Source organism: Salvelinus namaycush, chromosome 20, assembly GCF_016432855.1.
Source record: "Salvelinus namaycush isolate Seneca chromosome 20, SaNama_1.0, whole genome shotgun sequence".
NCBI lineage: Eukaryota > Metazoa > Chordata > Actinopteri > Salmoniformes > Salmonidae > Salvelinus > Salvelinus namaycush.
In genome coordinates, this window is record NC_052326.1 from 45,223,264 (window position 1) to 45,243,622 (window position 20,359).

General features: G+C 42.2%; 1 protein-coding gene across 7 annotated transcripts in view; it reads right to left on the reverse strand.

Annotated features, from left to right (window-relative positions):
* Nucleotides 1-2,904: 2,904 nt before the first annotated feature.
* LOC120065404 (eukaryotic translation initiation factor 4B-like) overlaps nt 2,905-20,359 on the reverse strand; it is a 39,336-nt gene continuing 21,881 nt past the window's right edge. The window contains exons 7-15 of one of the 7 annotated variants that reach the window (XM_039016390.1): nt 20,052-20,225; nt 19,323-19,487; nt 18,788-19,046; nt 17,923-18,026; nt 13,044-13,284; nt 12,831-12,865; nt 11,488-11,617; nt 9,453-9,600; nt 2,905-3,269 (exon numbers count right to left, since the gene is read on the reverse strand). In XM_039016390.1, the coding sequence (XP_038872318.1) occupies nt 3,189-3,269; nt 9,453-9,600; nt 11,488-11,617; nt 12,831-12,865; nt 13,044-13,284; nt 17,923-18,026; nt 18,788-19,046; nt 19,323-19,487; nt 20,052-20,225 (1,337 nt within the window). In that variant the 3' untranslated portion in view covers nt 2,905-3,188. Of the gene's footprint in view, nt 3,270-9,452; nt 9,601-11,487; nt 11,618-12,830; nt 12,866-13,043; nt 13,285-17,922; nt 18,027-18,787; nt 19,047-19,322; nt 19,488-20,039; nt 20,226-20,359 lie in introns of all 7 variants that reach the window. The other 6 variants (XM_039016389.1, XM_039016391.1, XM_039016388.1 and 3 more) reach the window with 6 other exon arrangements.

Genomic DNA, 20,359 nt, shown 5'->3' on the forward strand with positions numbered 1-20,359 from the left:
CAGTATGACAGTCAGAGACCGTTTAGGCAAGATGAAAGAACAGAATGGCATTGGTGTTTCTCTACAAAATATTTTTTCTATTTGCACACACACACACAGAGAGAGAGAGAGAGAGAGAAATCAGTAGCATGGACAGCCACATCATGTTTAGCTTACGTTGGAATAAATCATTTTGGGTATCTTTTAGATGTCACTGTATTTGACTAAGCATAAGGGATTACAGTGGCTTGCGAAAGTATTCACCCCTCTTGGCATTTTTCCTATTTTGTTGCCTTACAACCTGGAATTAAAATGGATTTTTGGGGGGTTTGTATCATTTGATTTATACAACATGCCTACCACTTTGAAGATGCAAAATATTTTTTATTGTGAAACAAAAAAGACATAAGACAAAAAAACTGAAAACTTAAGTGTGCATAACTATTCACCCCCAAAGTCAATACTTTGTAGAGACACCTTTTGCAGCAATTACAGCTGCAAGTCTCTTGGGGTATGTCTCTATAAGCTTGGCACATCTAGCCACTGGGATTTTTGCCCATTCTTCAAGGCAAAACTGCTCCAGCTCCTTCAAGTTGGATGGGTTCCGCTGGTGTACAGCAATCTTTAAGTCATACCACAGATTCTCAATTGGATTGAGGTTTGGGCTTTGACTAGGCCATTCCAAGGCATTTCAATGTTTCCCCTTAAACCACTCAAGTGTTCCTTTGGCAGTGTGCTTAGGGTCATTGTCCTGCTGGAAAGTGAACCTCCATCCTAGTCTCAAATCTCTGGAAGACTGAAACAGGTTTCCATCAGGAATTTCCCTATATTTAGCACTATCCATCATTCCTTCAATTCTGACCAGTTTCCCAGTCCTTGCCGATGAAAACATCCCCACAGCATGATGCTGCGTGGTGGCACATGCTTCACTGTGGGGATGGTATTCTCAATGTGATGAGGGGTGTTGGGTTTGCGCCAGACAGTGTTTTCCTTGATGGCCAAAAAGCTCAATTTTAGTCTCATCTGACCAGAGTACCTTCTTCCATATGTTTGGGGAGTCTCCCACATGCCTTTTGGCGAACACCAAACATGCTTGTTTATTTTTTTCTTTAAGCAATGGCTTTTATATGGCCACTCTTCCATAAAGCTCAGCTCTGTGGAGTGTACGGCTTAAAGTGGTCCTATGGACAGATACTCCAATCTCCACTGTGGAGCTTTGCAGCTCCTTCAGAGTTATATTTGGTCTCTTTGTTGCCTCTCTGATTAATGCCCTCCTTGCCTGTAACAAAGACCCACCTAAAGGTCTCTGTTGAAGTGCTGTACAAGTAACTTATGTCTGGATTACTTTGATATGGTATCCCTTGTATATTACTTAATTCTTGTGTATTTTTATTCCTTGTGTTATTTAAATTATATATTTTTAACTCTTCATTGTTGGAAAAGTACTCGTAAGTAATAATCTTTACGGTAAAGTCTACACCGGTTGTATACGGTGCATTTGAAAACTAAAATTCGATTTGAAGTCCCCTGTAGAACAAGTGCTGTACAAGAATCGTCAGTTTTGATGAGTAACTTCAAAACCTATTAAAATATTCATTTAAATGTTTTCCAATTTAAATCGGGAATTAGGATGCATTTTGTCTCCCCATATCAAATCTGGTATAATCAAAACCTCATAGCTTAAAGTAAAACAAATAATCTAATTTGTCACATACGCCCAATAAAACGGTGACTTAATCGTGAAACGCTTGATTACGAGCTCTTCCAGACAATACAGTTAAATAATAGAATGAAAAATAGTACCACAAATGGAATACAATACATAAGAATGGAGCTATATACAGAGTGTACCAGATCAATGTTCAGGTGTACGAGGTTTTTGAGGTAGTTGTGTACATGAAGGCAGGGTAAAGGGACTAGGAATCAGGATAGATCATAATACAAGTAAAATAAAGGACAGAGTAGCAGCAGCATAGTGTGTTGGTGTTGTGTATGTGAGGGTTTTTTGCATTAGTGTCAGTGCAGTGTGTGAGTGAGTATATAGTGTGTGTATATATAGTCTTGTGAATATTTTACTGCTGCTTTTTAATTATTTGTTACTTATTATTTTCTTTCTTAACTACATTGTTGGTTAAGGGCTTGAAAGTAAGCATTTCACTGTTGTAGTCAGCATGTGACATAAAATTTGATTTTGAATAAGAATTTCCAAGCTACTTCCCAAAACACTGTCAAACACCTTCCCGGTACATCTCAATAGATCAGTAGCACTGCTTGCTGGCTAAAGTTCTGTCCTACACTAGTAGTACCAGCTTCAAATATTTCTCAAAAGGTATACTTTCATTGGGTGCACTCTTTTGCAGCAGATGTCTGGTTATTAGCTGTGTGGGCAGTTGGCACTCGATTTGCAATTTAGTAGTCTGGTGGCAAATGCCGATTGCCCCACTCACAACAGACCAGCTAGGAGCTAAAACTTTTATTTTTTAATGCTTGTGGTAGAGAACTTCTGATCATTAAGAAACATTAGAACCGCCACAAATCAATGCTCCCTTTATTGATCAGCTAATTTTTCCTGATCTATCGTCTTTTAGTTAGTGACGACATTCACCGCCCCGTGCTCTACAGTACTCAATTACAACGGCAAACTCTGCCTTCACTTATGTAGTTCAGTGTCCGCCGGCGGGGTAAAATAAGCACCCGCCCATTGAGAACAATGTCATTATGAGTATTGGCTGGACCAATCGGCGAGAATATATACTTTTATCCTACTCAGCCAGCTGTCAGGTAAAAAAAAAACACTGCCTTTTTAACTGCACATGAGATTTAATAGGTCAGGCTGACAAGCAAGCATCCAGTAACCAACTCTCATCCTTTTCCACTGGGGAGAAGGATGGAGCCCAACGCATACCATCACAAATGTAAACAATATTTGTTTTTACCCCACTTTTTTATTTATTACAATTAATTCAATTTTCCATATTTTCTTGTGTCGACTATTCCTTTCCTTCTCCATTTAAAACAAGTCAGTATATGACTATTCTTTTTAGAAACTGAAAAGTCCTGAAAAGGGTAGGGGAGGGAGGGTTACGAGTAAGGAAAGTAGGTAGGAGTGACGACCTCCCAGGTGCCTCTACACCAGGTGAGGAGACTTTCATATTTAATGTGAGATTCTTTCATTGGCTGGATCTTCTTTTCACTCCACCGCTCTGGCTTTATTCTACGCGGTCCTCCGCGTCGTCTCCTTGCTCGCTGTCCATTAGCAAAGCGGCGTATTTACTGGCTGAGCTGAATTTCTGAAACAAAAAAAAAACTCAGATCAGGAGAGATCCTAACGCTGCTCATTTGGTCCCACATTACAATAAATGTCCTTAGTTATGCATTTTCATGGTACAGTGCTACTACAGGTAACGGGTCAAACACGTAAATACTATGTCACAATGTGCACCTAAACTGTACATTGTATTATTTTTTAAAATTCAGATTTAAGTGAGAAGTATTTGCTCCGTTATATTCCTGTTTGTGGCCCACCTGTTAGCTTGCACGATTCATGCCATTCTCCTTTAACCAATCATCAACAAGCTGTTTTCACCCACAGAACTGTAGCACCATTCTCGGTAAACTCTAGACACAGTAGTGCGCGAAAAGGCCAGAAGACAGGCCGTTCCTGACATACTGGCACCGACAACCATACCACGCTCAGTCGATTGTTTTGCCCATTCTAACGTTCATCCGAACAGTAACTGAATGAGTTGATGCCTGTCTGCCTGCTTTTATATAGCAAGCCACGGCCAGACTCCACAGTTGTAAAGTTGGCTGATGTCCTTTGGGTGGTAGATCATTCTTGATACACAGTGAAACTGGAGAGCGTGAAAAACCCAGCAGCGTTGCAGTTCTTGACACAACCCGGTGCGCCTGTCACCTACCATACCCTGTTCAAAGGCACTCACTCTTTCTTGCCCAGTCACCCTCTGAATGGCGCACGTACACAATCTGTCTCTCAATTGTCTCGAGGCCTAAAAATCCTTCATCTACACCGATTGAAGTAGATTTTAGTGACATTAATAAAAGGGATCACAGCTTTCACCTGGTCTGTCTCATGAAAAGAGCAGATGTTCATAATGTTTAATCCTCAGACATGTATGCACACACACACACAGTACCAGTCAAAAGTTGATACCTACTCATTCAAGGTTCCTTTACGATTTCCTACATTGTAGAATGGTGAACACATCAAAACTATGGAATCATGTAGTAACCAAAAAAAGTGTTAAACAATTCAAAATATATTTTATATATTTGAGATTCTTATAAGTAGCCACTTTGCCTTTGACAGCTTTGCACACTCTTGGCATGCTCTCAACCAACTTCATGAGGAATGCTTGTTCAACAGTGTTTAAGGACTTCCCACATATGCTGAGCACTTGTTGGCTGCTTTTCCTTCACTCTGCGGTTTAACTCATCCCAAACCATCTCAATTGGGTTGAGGTCAGGTGATTGTGGAGACCAGGACATCTAATGCAGCACTCCATCACTCTCCTTCTTGGTCAAATAGCCCTTACACAGCCTGGAGGTGTGTTGGGTCATTGTCCTGTTGAAAAACAAATGACAGTCCCACTAAGTGCACACAAGGTGGGATGGCATATCGTTGCAGAATACTGTGGTAACCATGCTGGTTAAGTGTGCATTGAATTATGAATAAAATCACTGACAGTATCACCAGCGAAGCACCCCCACACCATCACACCTCCTCCATGCTTCAGTCTGAACCACATGCGGAGATCATCCGTTCACCTACTCTGCGTCTCAAAAAGATATGGCGGTTGGAACCAAAAATCTCACATTTTAACTACTCAGACCATAGGACAGACTTCCACCGGGTTTCTTGGCCCACGCAAGTCTTCTTATTGACATGGGTTCTTTGCTGCAATTTGACCATGAAGGCCTGATTCAGTCTCCTCTGAACAGTTGATGTTGAGATGGTGTCTGCTACTTGAAACGCTACTGTGAAGCATTTATTTGGGCTGCAATCTGAGGTGCAGTTACTCATGAGAGCCAGATTCACAGGGCTTGATGGTCTTTGAGACTGCACTTGAAGAAACTTTCAACGTTCTTGAAATTAAAATACATTTTGGGAAAAAAGGACAACTCAGCTCCAGCATTCATTGAATCAGATAGCTTATTCATCACAAAACCAACTGATATTGCAAACTACTTTATTTTTTCATTGGCAAGATTAGCAAACTTAGGCATGACATGCCAAAAACAAACACTAACACATCCAAGTTTCTGACCAAATTATGAAAGACAAGCATTATAATTTTGAATTCTGTAAAGTGAGGGTGGAAGATGTGAAAAAAGTATTGTCTATCAACATGACAAGCCACCGGTGTCTGACAACTTGGAAAAGTTAGTTTCAGAGTGGGTGGCAAGGAATAAGCTAGTCCTAAATATTTCTTAAACTAAAAGCATTGTATTTGGGACAAACCATTCACTAAACCCTAAATCTCAACTAAATCTTGTAATAAATCATGTGGAAATTGAGCAAGTTGAGATGACTAAACTGCTTGAAGTAACCCTGGATTGTAAACTGTCATGGTCAAAACATATTGAGTCAAGAGTAGCTAAGATGGGGAGAAGTCTGTCTAACAAAGCGATGCTCTGCATTCTTAACACTATCAACAAGGCAGGTCCTACAGGCCCTAGTTTTGTCGCACCTGGACTACTGTTAAGTCGTGTGGTCAGGTGCCACAAGAAAGGACTTAGGAAAATTGCAATTGACTCAGAACAGGGGAGCACGGCTGGCCCTTGGATGTACAGAGAGCTAATATTAATAATATGCATGTCAATCTCTCCTGGCTGAAAGTGGAGGAGAAATAGACTTAATGACTACTTTTATTTAAGAGAGGTATTGACATGTTGAATGCACTGAGCTGTCTGTTTGAACTACTGGCGCAAAGCTCAGAAACTAATGCATATCCCACAAGACGTCTCTTCACAGACTCTTCAAAGTCCAGAACAAACTATGGGAGGAGCACAGTACTACATGGAACTCTATTCCACATCAAGTAACTGATGAAAGCAGTAAAATAAAAATAAAAAACACCTTATGGAACAGCAGGGACTGCGAAGCAACAAACATAGGCACATGCATACACACATGCACTATACACAGATTTTGTACTGTAGATATGTAGTAGTGGTGGAGTAAGGGCCTGAGGGGGCAGTCTTGTGAAATCTGTGAATGTATTATAATGGGGATCCTAAATAAAAACAAATACAACAACTGATTGGCTCAACAACTTTTAACAAGGCACACCTGTTAATTGAGATGCAATCCAGGTGACTGCCTCATTAAGCTGGTTGAGAGAATGCCAAGAGTGTGCAAAGCTGTCATCAAGGCAAAGGGTGGCTATTTGAAGAATCTCAAATATAAAATAGGATTTTGATTTGGTTAACACTTTTTGGTTACTAAATGATTCCATGTGTTATTTCATAGTTGTATTCACTATTATTCTACAATGTAGAAAATAATAAAAAGAAAAACCCTAGAATGAGTAGGTGTCCAAACTTATGACTGGTACTGTATTTACACATTTTAGTAGGACAATGTAAAGTCCATTATTCATCTGAAGAGTAGGAATTGGGCTGTATGAGAAGGTTTCAATCCTAAGCAACCTGCATACATACCATCATAGCTACTGTAGTTGGTCAAAGCTGTGTGGTGGAAAACCTTGGTGGAGCATTCATTGTGGTGCTCATGTGAATTTATTTTCTTTTCCTGCTTCAGACCAATGCCTACTTCACACTTAAGATAATTTTTAGTTTCCATTATTTTTACACCGGAAAGTGATTACAGATTTCCACATGCAAAAGGTGTGTTCAGAAATGTAATTTGCACTTCAAAGTGTAAATTGTCTCAATTTAATGTCCAGAACCCGGTTTCGCAAAAGCATCTTAATGCTAAATTCACCCGTAGGACCTTCGTAGCCACCTTGTTAAATTTGAGCCTTTTTCCAAAACCATTGTAACAAAAGTTGTACTTAAAACACAAATTTACCTCAGAGCACTCGTAGAACAGCTAACTGGGTCGTTCAATGCTTTTTTTGCCCTTCCGTGTCACTTCATACATACTCTCCCCGATAAACAAAGAATCAAGATTGTCTCTGACCACCGATAACTTAAGAACGAAGTTGACTACAATACCAAGTCGCTAATGTCTTTGCAATTGTTATAAACAAGCAAAGGGTAAACAGATGCTTCAAATGAAAACCGAGATAACTGCATTAAAGACAATTGGCTACATAGGCCTATATTATTCAATCATAATGAAATCATTTTCATGTTCAATCAGTTGAGTTCCATTTTGCTAATTGTATGCTGTAATTTTTGCCTCAATTCCATGGTATAGGACTAACATGTGCGCAATGTGACAAATATTTGATTTAGTGCATAGCCTAAGCATTAAAATAACACCCTGACTACACCACTCGTGTTACAAAATAAATTTAGAAACCTATATTATTCAATTATTGCGAGCAGTTACCAAGGGCTAAAATAGAAGTCAGTTCTATTTGTGACGCAGATCGCGCTGCAAGTCCTGCCTCTCCCATCTTCTCATTGGTTTATAGAAGCAGATACCCACGTGCCATCTCCTCATTGGTTATACCCACGTGGGTGATTGAAAGAAACTGTTGTCGGTCATCGTGGTAATACTATGAAAGTTTAGATGCCACTCACCATAAAGTTCAAAGAAGAAAAATCCTCGAAGGAGGAAAGATGACTAGAAACGATTCGGTTGCCCGTTTTATGTGTGGATTAATTGTCGTAGTAGAGGACCTTGTGCATTTCAGGTAAAATAACTCAATGTTTAACTTCTTTTGGACTAGGGGGAAGTATTGAGTAGCTTGGATGAATAAGGTGCCCAAAGTAAACTGCCTGCTACTCAGGCCCAGTTGCTAATATATGCATATTACTAGTAGATTTGGATAGAAAACACTGAAGTTTCTAAAACTGTTTGAATGATGTCTGTGAGCATAACAGAACTCATATGGCAGGCAAAAACCTGAGAAAAAAATCCAACCAGGAAGTGGGAAATCTGAGGTTTGTAGTTTTTCAAGTCATTGCCTATCAAATATACAGTGTCTATGGGGTCATATTGCACTTCCCAAGGCTTCCACTAGATGTCAACAGTCTTTAGACCCTTGTTTCAGGCTTCTACTATGAAGGGGAAGCGAATAAGAGCCGTTTGAACCAGTGGTCTGGCAGAATGCCATTAGTTTAGTCACGTGAGAGCGAGCTGCGTTCCCTTTCATTTCTAAAGTCAAAAGAATTGTCCGGTTGGAATATTATTGCCGATTTATGACAAAAACATCCTAAAGATTGATTATATACATCGTTTGACATATTTCTATGAACTGTAATGGAACTGTTTTGACTTTGGAATAAGTGCCTGCGCCTTGTGAATTTGGAATTGTTAAGTGAACGCGCAAACAAAAAGGAGGTATTTGGACTTAAATTATGGACTATATCGAACAAAACAAACATTTATTATGGAACTGGGATTCCTGGGAGTGCATTCCGATGAAGATCAAAGGTAAGTGATTAATTTGAACGCCATTTCTGACTTGTGACACCTCTCATTGGTTTGAAAATGGCTGTATGGTTTTCTGCTGCTAGGCGCTGACCTAACAATCGCATGGTGTGCTTTTGCCGTAAATCCTTTTTGAAATCGGTTGGATTTACAAGAAGTTTATCTTTAAAATGGTGTATAATACTTGTATGTTTGAGGAATTTTAATTATGGGATTTCTGTTGTTTTGAATTTGGCGCCCTGCAATTTCACTTGCTGTTGTCGAGGTGGAACGCTACCGTCCCACTGGTGCCAGAGAGGTTAACAGTCAATCCCAACATTTTCAAATCCAATTGTCACTTTATGGATGCTATAACCTCATTTTAATCCGACGTCTTCAATTTGAGCTAGGTAGGCACAGAAAATACTCAGTCAATTGCTAATGACCCTGTTAAAAACATCCAGTATGTGGTTCTCGGTAAAGGCCGGAACGGCTCAGGACGAGGGGCAGGAAAGTGTGTTGTATATCTCCAATCAAGTCGATTGGCTTAGATATGATGGTTGGGAGAATTTAATAACATTGAGCTTTAACCAATGCCTATTGCCCCCACAATATGTATGGATAACTATTTATATAAATATCAGTAAACTTTTCATTAAGCGGGACCCATGTTTTTCCCTGATGTGTGAATTTTGCAATAAAAGCCAAAAAGAAAGAAGAACAAAAAGACTGAGGAAAAAGCTGGCGACATTGAAAAAAAGGGTGGTGCCATGGACAGTTTCAGTAGAACACTGAAGCCAATGTGACAAGATTATGGGGTAAAGGACTGAAGACAGTTTGGGGGACAGGTTCAGTGAAAGACGAAATTATTCAGGGAGAGTTTCAGGTTTTGAAAACTGAACTCAACTGTGTGGGAGTTTGAGGAAAATCCAAATCCACTATGGGGTGGGTCAAGAGCACTTGATGTGACACCAGGACTCACGGGAGTTGGGGACTCTTCGTATTTCTTTGGCTCTGGTGCTGGTCTTGAGTCCCGGTCTCTTCTGTTATCCTTTCTACAATCAGAATAAACACTAAGTTAAACTTCACTGTCCAGCTAAGTCTTGAGGGTCAGAGCCTGTGAGTGCACTAGCACACCGTTCAACAGTATGACACCAAATATTTCCCAGTCAAATTGATCCAATATAATCCACTCATAACTGTAAATTCAGGAGAAGACTAATAGTATTCACACCCTCACAATCTCTCGTATAACCTCTAAAGGCTGGTTAACAGTTAGTCATCAAAAGGAGTGTTTGCCGGTCCTCAAGTAGGCTACCCCAAACATGACATTTGTTACACCCCCACACAAGCTTGCCTACTCAACTAATGATCAAGCTCAGGTGTGATTGTATGGGGCTTGATAAAAAAATGTTATGTTTGGGAAAGGAATCGAGGATCACTGCCTAACATTGGTGTGAAAAAACATGGTTATGTACACAACCTAAAGCACTTCCATCCAGTTTAAAGAGTCATTTTTGTGAGATTTTTTTTTGTGTGATGACATATGCAAGAAACCCCCACATCTACTCAAGCCTGCAAGACAAAGGTGTTTTTTTAAAGGCAAAATCAGCCAGTAATTTAACCAGGGATATTTTCGTTCATGGAATTAGCTAGCTAAACAGTTATTTTATTCCCTAAAACGAATCAGTTCAGTTATTACGGTTACCATAACAAGGAACTACAACCTTTAGGAGCAGGTAATAATTCTATACCAGGGGTCTCCAACCTTTTCTAGCATGAGAGCTACTTAAAAAAAAACGTTACAAGCTAGCTTTCAAATAGGCACATTCTCCTCTCCCCTGTAACTCACCTGCAACTCCTCCCCAGGTCCTTAGTGTACAAGAGAAAGTAGCACACTAAGTTCTGCCAATATACTTGGTAAAACAATGTTTGTTTTAACCAACTCTAAAGGGGGGCCCAATAAAATGTGATTTTCCCCCTGTTTAATATTCTTAAATTAAGTTCGGTCAAATTCTGGTTTTCAATTTTTGGGGGAATTGTCACTCAATTTGTTGTTCATAGAGAAACAACAAAATTGGATGTTCAGAGTCTATGTCCATGCTTTAATCAAATCCGATTTATTTTATTTTAAATGTAGCTCAGTTTATTTTTTTTGTTCAATTCCCCTTTAATTGCACATCTAGCGAGTGAGGAATGTGCCATCTAATTTGCCGGTCTAGCGATGATTTTGTACTGCTCATGTCATAACAATGTTTGCAAATAAATAGATAAATGTACTTAACATTTAATTGAGAAAGTATGTGTCAACCCACAAGGCAGTTATCACATCAGAGTGACAGACAAACGTGTGCACCACACAGACAGGGGCAATATTGATGGAAATTAATTGGCAGATAGTTTTGGCTAGTTGGGAGCTTGGGGTGTCTGACACTTGTGAGATTTGTTAATGAAAGTTTGCGGTGGAACACGTGAAAATCGCATGTACTTTCAAAATTGTTTGGCAAGCTACTCATTAGGTGGGCTGCGAGCTACTGTAAGAGACCCCTGTTCTGTAGCCGTATCAATTATTTGTCAATATTTACATAAGTCAACATTTCTGTGTTTGTGACATGATGTTCAAATCCTCCAAATTATCATTTTGTGCTTTTGTAGTGGAGGTAAGCGAGTCCTAATGCTGTGCCGTAATGTTCGGGAGAGCCAAGAGTTGAGAAATTACAGCTTGCATCTGGAATATCCTCACTGAGGAGAGTATTAGGCCCTAGTGAAGGCACTTCCATTAGGCTAGCAAGCATTTAACCTAATAATAGGGGCAATTGCATTGCTTTTAACTTTCTTAATTTCCAACAGTTGACGTACCGACCATAAACCAGCCTTTAGAGGTGCCCTGGCTGCAATACCCTCCCTGCCTGTTCCACTAATGCCGCTCGTTTTGGGCTGACCTGTCTTCCTCCCTTCGTCGATCTCTGTTGGCCCCTTCTCCTCGGCCCCGCCCTGCTCCAGGCCCCGCAGCCCCCCCTCTCCCCCGTGGGGGGCCCCGGTCCCGACGCACACCGTCCACTTTATTCTCTTCTGGAAGGGAGAGCCCAAACAGTGAGGATGGAGGGAGGGGTTTGGGTGGCTGGAACTCCACTTAAGGCTACACTCCACAAACAGCATTCCACACCGCCTCTGGCCCAGGGTTGCATTCAAGATCGTAACATTTGCAGTTAAGCAAAACATGTATTGTCAAATGGGAGGTTCACACGTCTAACTTCTGTGATCTTGAATACAACCCAGGCCTAGGGAACCCATTTTCCTTAATGGCCGCAGGGTCTGCTGCTTTTGCTGACTTGACAACCTTCACCTGATTAATAAACTATATCCATTAAAAAATGAATAATCTTACCTCATTTCCCAGGAGCTAACCACATATTAATGGAAAAATCTGTCAAGAGCTTGACAACAGGGTCATGTTCAGGAGGCACAAACGAGAACTTTCAAAACATATTATGGGAAGGGGTGTTGAAGGTTGAACATTAGGTGTTTGGTGCCTACAGAGCACAACCCTGGGAAAGAATCAGACACTGCACCCATACAGGATCAAGGGTTCCCCACTTTAACTTTACACCAGGGCTGCCCAGTTTGGTTCCTGCTGCCTCTTCTCTCCTGGGTTTTATACCAACTGATAATTCAGTAAATTAGAGCTGGATTCCAATACTTCAAAGTTGCTTCTGATGTCCCATCACAATCAATTTGAAATAATTTTGTGAAATACTGGTGGGCAAGGTAGTTGGGACCTTCCATATTGCTTTTTGCCAACCCTTCAAACCAGTGCTTTACAGTTGCAATATGGAGTCCTGAGATAGCTAGCCAATGAAACAGGCAAGAGAACCAACAGGAGAGATTATCCAGGACCATAATTGGGCAGTGCTACACTATTTTGATCCATGTTAGTCAAGTTGTGGCCTCGTCCCAATCCACCCAATCGCCCCTGCTTTAGCTAAATCACCAAACCCCGAGAAAGTGGAAAAAAATCAATCATTTCCTTTTAGAATTGGAATGTGATGTTAGATATCACAATCCAGCAGTCATTCAAGGGCGAGGGGGTGAATAAAACCCCAAAGTGTCAGTAACACTCACGCTTGACTTCAGAGCAAAATCTCTTAATCTGAGAGTAGGACCGAAAGGCCTAGTTGGTCCACTCTGGGATTAGATTAGGACAAAGTCTCCATTACACCTTATTTGGAATGAACCACTAACAAAAACACACAAACACAAGTTCTTTGCAGTCCGAGTGCCTTACCCCTTCCAGATCCTCTTTCATCTGCAGAACTTGAGCTGAAAGAGACCGGACATTCAGACCTTTAGCTAACTCGCTTGCAAAGCAAAAAGTCCAAGCATTTTTTTTTGCCTCAGTCACTACAAGACAGGCTTTTGGTAATGATGACCTAAATTGGCCACACCGTTATCCACAGATGCTATACAATATACAAGACGTATAAGAACGTGTTCTGACCTCAGTTTGGGACATGCCGCGTCACTGGGGGAGACAGGGGTGGACCCTGCGCTCACCGCAGGGCGCTTGGCCCAGGCATTCTCCTTGGGTGGTGGTGCGGGCATCACCTTGAGGGGCTCCTTGGAGGAAGATGTGGAAGAGTTGGCGGAAGTAGGGCGAGCTCCGGGAGAGGGAGGGTCGTCTTCCTTACCACTGAATACTTCATTCTCAACTGATCGCTCGCTCTCTCTGCGCCGCGAGACTGGACAAAAGAGGGTGAGATTTCCGTATTAAAACTGACTGTTTGGGTTGTCTCGGGCGTAAAAGGGGCTACCTCTGCTCCTCTCCTTTAACTTGTATTGAAAACAAATTTGCAAAAAAAGGAATACGTTATATTCACCCATGCCGTCTTTTTAGTTCGGTGCAGACGGAAGAGGAAAGGAAGGCATACACACAGTAACAGTCGGAAGTACTCATTCAAGGGTTTCTCTTTATTTTTTACTATTTTCTAAATTTTAGAATAATATTGAAGACATCAAAATTATGAAATAACATATGGAATCATATAGTAACCAAAAACATGTTAAAATCAAAATATATTTTATATGAGATTCTTCAAAGTAGCCACACTTTGCCTTGACAGCTTTGCACACTCTTGGCGTTCTCTCAACCAGCTTCATGAGGTAGTCACCGGGAATGCATTTCAATTAACAGGTATACTTTATTAAAAATACATTTTGGAATTTCTTTCCTTCTTAATGCGTTTGAGCCAATCAGTTGTGTTGTGACAAGGTAGGGGTGGTATACAGAAAAACCTATATTACGGCAAGAACAGCACAAATAAGCAAAGCGAAATGACAGTCCATCATTACTTTAAGACATGATTGTTAGTCAATACGGACTTTGAAAGTTTCTTCAAGTGCAGTCGCAAAAACCATCAAGCGCTATGATGAAACTGGCTCTCATGAGGACCGCCACAGGAAAGGAAGACCCAGAGTTACCTCTGCTGCAGAGGATGGCCATTAGTTACCAGCCTCAGAAATCAGCAATTAACAGCACCTCAGATTGCAGCCCAAATAAATGTAAGACATCTCAACTAGGGCTGCACTGATATTTCCCTTGCAAAAAAAAACAGATACATAAAGTTGGCAGCCTTAAGCATTCTAGTACAGTTAAATAGTTGAAACACACACTGACCAAAAAGTTGGCATTTACGTATGTCCCCATTACCAGTAAAACAATCAAAACCTATTTCTTTCACTTACTTGCTGTGCGGTTTCATTGTTAATTTGTTTAATTCTCAACCAGGATTTCAAACATGTCAGTGAAGTTTCAGCTGTCTGTGGCCTCTTCTGTTGTGGGTCCTCTGTGCGCACGCACCATCACTGTGTCCGTTTCCATCTTGTCCAGCTGTGTAACTTTTCACGTAAACCAGATTTCATGTCTGCATCAAAGTAGCAGTCCTTGTACCTAGCGTAGAGCATGGTGGCAACACCGTAGAGGCTCAGAGAGAATGCCACCAAATCGCTTGTTCACGGCCTCTAGTAGAGTACTTTTGCAAGTTAACCCTACGGACTGTGTCGGCAGTTTTGTTGATCAGATGCTTCAGTGCCATGACAGAGGGTATCACGTCTGCTTCAGACGCAGTTGATGAGCTTATTTCTCGAGTCAGTTCGAATGGAGCTAGGTGTGTGTTCATGTTTTCAATGAGAGTCCACTGGTTTGTGCTGATAGTGTCAGGTAACTCCGTCTACGTACACGCCAAGCACTTCTTTATATTCCAGCAGGCTCTCCATCATGTAAAAAGTACCGTTCCATCTGGTGGAAACATCTTGCTTAAGCCTATTCGTTTTCATGCCAAGATGCTCCTGTATTGCTTGCAGGCTGTGAGTATTTAAAATGACCCACTATCTTCCTACCTGTTGCCACTGTCAGATATGCCACTTTTTTTATTTATTTATTAATTTTATTTCACCTTTATTTAACCAGGTAGGCAAGTTGAGAACACGTTCTCATTTACAATTGCGACCTGGCCAAGATAAAGCAAAGCAGTTCGACACATACAACAACACATAGTTACACATGGAGTAAAACAAACATACAGTCAATAATACAGTGAAAAATAAGTCTATATACAATGTGAGCAAGTGAGGTGAGATGAGGTGAAGGCAAACAAAATATATATATATAAATAAAAATATAAAAAAGGCCATGGTGGCGAAGTAAATACAATATAGCAAGTAAAAACACTGGAATGGTTGGTTTGCAGTGGAAGAATGTGCAAAGTAGAGATAGAAATAATGGGGTGCAAAGGAGCTAAATAAATACAGTAGGTAAAGAGGTAGTTGTTTGGGCTAAATTATAGATGGGCTATGTACAGGTGCAGTAATCTATGAGCTGCTCTGACAGCTGGTGCTTAAAGCTAGTGAGGGAGATAAGTGTTTCCAGTTTCAGAGATTTTTGTAGTTCGTTCCAGTCATTGGCAGCAGAGAACTGGAAGGAGAGGCGGCCAAAGGAAGAATTGGTTTTGAGGGTGACCAGAGAGATACACCTGCTGGAGCGCGTGCTACAGGTAGGTGCTGCTATGGTGACCAGCGAGCTGAGATAAGGGGGGACTTTACCTAGCAGGGTCTTGTAGATGACCTGGAGCCAGTGGGTTTGGCGACGAGTATGAAGCGAGGGCCAGCCAACGAGAGTGTACAGGTCGCAGTGGTGGGTAGTATATGGGGCTTTGGTGACAAAACGGATGGCACTGTGATAGACTGCATCCGATTTATTGAGTAGGCTTTGGGCCAAAACATTCGTTTACAGCCAGTTGCAGCGTGTGTGCCATGCATGGCAAACTGGAGACTCCGCATTCTTCCAAAGCCTTTGTCATGTTACGTGTATTATCACATAGCACAGCGTGTATTTGTTCTTTGGGATTTTCCAAGTTTGAAACATGTTCTCAAATGCCATTGAAAAAGCAGCAGCCGTATAAGAACCAGTACATTCTTGAGCATGCAATACAGCTTTCCTCAGTACGAAATCCTCATCGACCCACTGCGCTGTCAGACTCAGCATGCTCATGGGGCTGACGTCGCTGGTCCAAATGTCAGTCATGAAGCTAATATCAGTGACGCCCATAGCAAGTAGCTAATGGATATGCATTTCAACAATACTGTGCAACTCCAGGTGGGGCAACATCTGGAAAAATAGCACCTACTTAGTGTGTACCGGGGCTCAAGGTGCTCGACCAGTCGGCGAAAGCCAACATCATCCACGACAGAGAACGGTTGATTGTCAAGGGCAATGAATTCCATTATCTTGCCGTTAATGGATTGAGCTTTTGAGTTGTCTCGCTGAAACTCTTACTCTTTCAAATGACTGCTCGACTTGAACTAGTTCAGTTGGAGGTGCGTTTAGTTTTTTTCTGCTTTTATTCTAAGTGGTCGCTGAACGTCTGGGGGTGATGCACTTTCAAATTAGTAATTACGTTTGTGGTATTGGACGATTTCACTTTCTCCCCTTAGGAACTAATAGCAGCACAAACGTTGCATCTGGCCTTTTTGTTATCTTCCTTTGAAACTTCAAAATAGATCCACACAGCAGACATTGTGGGCTGGGTTAGGAATGCTGTGTTGCATGTGTAGCGCTGTATTTTTTGTGGCATCATTATATCATCTACCTACGTTATATAGGTATGCACGTCAGCTTTGACATCGGTTTTTCACATAGGTGTTAAACTAGACATCGGGCCGATAGCGATGTTGGCATTTATAGCTAATATGTTTACCGAGATATCATGCACCCCTAATCTCAAAATCAACTGTTCAGAGGAGACTGAATCAGGTGTTCATGGTCAAATTGCTGCAAAGAAACCACTACCGAAGGACACTAATAAGAAGAGACTTGCTTGGGCCAAGAAACATGAGCAATGTACATTAGACCAGTGGAAATCGGTCCTTTGGTCTGATCAGTCCAAATTTGAGATTTTTGGTTCCAACCGCCGTGTCTTTGTGAGACGCAGAGAAGGTGATCATTGCATGTGTGGTTCCCACTGTGAAGCATGGCGTTGATGGTGTGGGGGTGCTTTGCTGGTGACACGGTCTGATTTATTTAGAATTCAAGGCACCCTTAACCAGCATTGCAACCACAGCATTCTGCAGCGATACACCATCCCATCTGGTTTGCACTTAGTGGGACAATCATTGTTTTTCAACAGGACAATGACCCAAAACACACCTCCAGGCTGTGTAAGGGCTATTTGACCAAGAAGGAGAGTGATGGAGTGCTGCATTAGATGTCCTGGTCTCCACAATCCCCCGACCTCAACCCAACTGAGAAGGTTTAGGATGAGTTGGAGTGAAGGAAAAGCAGCAAACGAGTGCTCACCATATGTGGGAACTCCTTCAAGCATGCCAGGTGACTACCTCATGAAGCTGCTTGAGAGAATGCCAAGAGTGTGCTAAGCTGTCGTCAAGGCAAAGGGTGGCTACTTTGAAGAATCTCAAATGTAAATATTGATTAGTTTAACACTTTTTGGGTTACTACATGATTCCATATGTGTTATTTCATAGTTTCGATGTCACTATTATTCTGCAATGTAGAAAATAGTAAATAAACAAAAAACACTTGAATGAGTTGGTGTCCCCAAACTTTTGACTGGTACTGTATATAAACACATATTTATGCAACAGATCACACCATAGATACACATTCCTTGAAATACTGCTGAAAAGGAGTGGCTGTTGCAAGGAACCACTAATTTGATAGCTGGCAGAAAACATATCTACAGTGAAAATACAATGGATAGTGTGGTTGACATTTAAAAGTTGATCATGCATGCGTGCTCACACCACAAGCAAAGAGACTACAAAGAGAACTGGATAAAACTCAGAAGATCAGTAAGGTTGATCACCTCTTCCTCCAGATGTACTTCCCGTCTGTGATGACTCACTTCCTGTGCGGGAGCGTGTAGCAGGTCGCTCAGAAGGTGGCTCCTCACTCCTCCAACTTGGGTCCCTAAGCACAGAAGAGAAAGATTGAGTAAATATATTCAACAAAAATGTAAAAACGCAACATGCAGCAATCTCAACGATTTTACTAAGTTACAGTTCAAATAAGGAAATCAGACAATTGAAATAAGTTAATTAGGCCCTAACCTATGGATTTCACATGACTGGACAGGGGTGCAGCCTCGGGTGGGCATAGGCCCACCCCCTGGAGAGCTGAGCCCACCCACCCAGAACAAGTTTTTCCCCCACAAAAAGGGCTTTATTACAGAAAGAAATACTCCTCATTTTCATCAGCTATTTGGGTGGCTGGTCTCAGACGATACCGCAGGTAAAGAAGCCGGATGTGGAGGTCCTGGGCTGGCATGGTTACATGTGGCCTGCAGTTATGAGGCCGGTTGGACGCACTGAAAAATTCTCTAAAATGGAGGCGGCTTATGGTAGAGAAATAACATTTAATTCTCTGGCAACTGTTCAGGTGGACATTCCTGCAGTCAGCATGCCAATTGCACGATCCCTTAACTTGTGGCATTGAGTAGTGACAAAACAGCCTTGATCATTACACAGGTGCACCTTGTCCACAGCCCAAGGTGCACCTGTGTAATGATCATGCTGTTTAATCAGCTACTTGATGTGCCAAACCTGTAAGGTAGATGGATTATCTTGACAAAGGAGAAATGCTCACTAACAGGGATGCAAACAAATTTGTGCACAAAATTTGAGAGAACATTTCAGCTCTGGCACTTTCCAGCTACACCCTCAACACCACACCTGTCTCTGTCGCGGGGTTTCCTATCAAAGCCCCTGGTCTTGTCCTCTTCCAGCTGCCTCTGGAGTTTCTCCTCCACCTCCCGCTCCTTGGCTGCAGTGTCCACGGGCTTGGCTGCTCCGAAGATGGAGGCACGGCCGGAGCTGGGGGCAGTCGCTGGAGCAGCTGGGGCAGCTCCCCCACCACCGCTGCGGGCCTGCTCCTCCTCCTTGGGCGTGCTGCGTGGCTTCAGGACCAGCTTGGGTCTCTGGGTGGTACCACCTGGGTGTGGAGGATAGGGGGGGGGGGGACAGTGGATTTGGGATGACATTTTGCATTAATTTAATCTGTATTTGAACCTTGGATACATCATCACCAAGGGAGACCTGTTCATATTATATAATACAACACTGCTCAGTAATTAAAGGGGGACCTAGGCAGGGGACTTGAGGGGAGGATGGTGTCAGCAGGTATAAGAGGATGGACATGTGGTTGACATCATACAGAATATACTGCGATAAGCAAAATAATATTGAATGTAATTTGAGGGTCAATTACCCTCACCTCCTCTCTCCTCGCGCCTCTCATATCGGTCCTCTCTGTCCCCGCCGTAGCGATCCCGTTCCCCGTAGCGGCCACCACCACCCCCGTCATCATCACGGCGGTAGCCACTGCCAAAGGCACGTCGCCCGCCATCATCCCGGTCCCTGCGGGAGCCAAAGGCTGTGGTGGAGTAGAGGGAGTACAAGGGCCAAGACTTTACAAGCTGTTCACAAAACAAAAAAATACAGCTGCCATACTTGAGAAACGAATAGATTTTAGCACCAGCAACCACAGTCAGATCAATGTAACTGCAGGACCTTGCTACTCAGCATGGTGTGTCGGTTTGAGAAAAGTATAAATTCTGAACTATTTATACTAGTGGAAATGACAGACAATGTCACGACGACACGGGAGCTGTAAGTCGCAAAGTGAGAACACCCTTCAGATAGAAAATCCTCACGATTTATCAGCTGTGATGTTGTACAGTGGAGCATGCATAAAGACATTCAGATTTTCAAAAACGCACTGTCGGGAAGAGCCATTAGTCGGTTTTCCTGTGAGAATTAGTCCCAAGCAAGGCTAAGAGCAAAAAAGAGCATATGGATTGACATTCATAAATCATACAGGAGGCTTGATGGACTGATGACATTCTGACAGAGGAGGATCTGGATAACAAAGTGAAGCGTATTCTAGATTGTCGATGATATGCTAAGTTTTGAGCAGTGGTTTTACCTCCGCTCTCACCTCCCCGGTCGTCATAGCGGTCTCTGCCGCCGAAGCCACGGTCTCTGCCGCCGTCCCGGTCGCCGCCAAATCCGCGGTCCCGGTCGCCGCCAAATCCGCGGTCCCGGTCGCCGCCAAATCCGCGGTCATTGTCCCGTCTCGGACCGTCACGGTCTCCATAGCGGTCGCGTGACCCTGAGAGGGACAGAAAGAAAATGTCAGTTAATACAATTACGAAAGGCATGCAAATCAAGTGACTGCCTGTTGAGATCTAAGCAATATTAAGTCAGTTACAGAACGTATGCAGTTCTTGTCATAAGGTTGAAGAT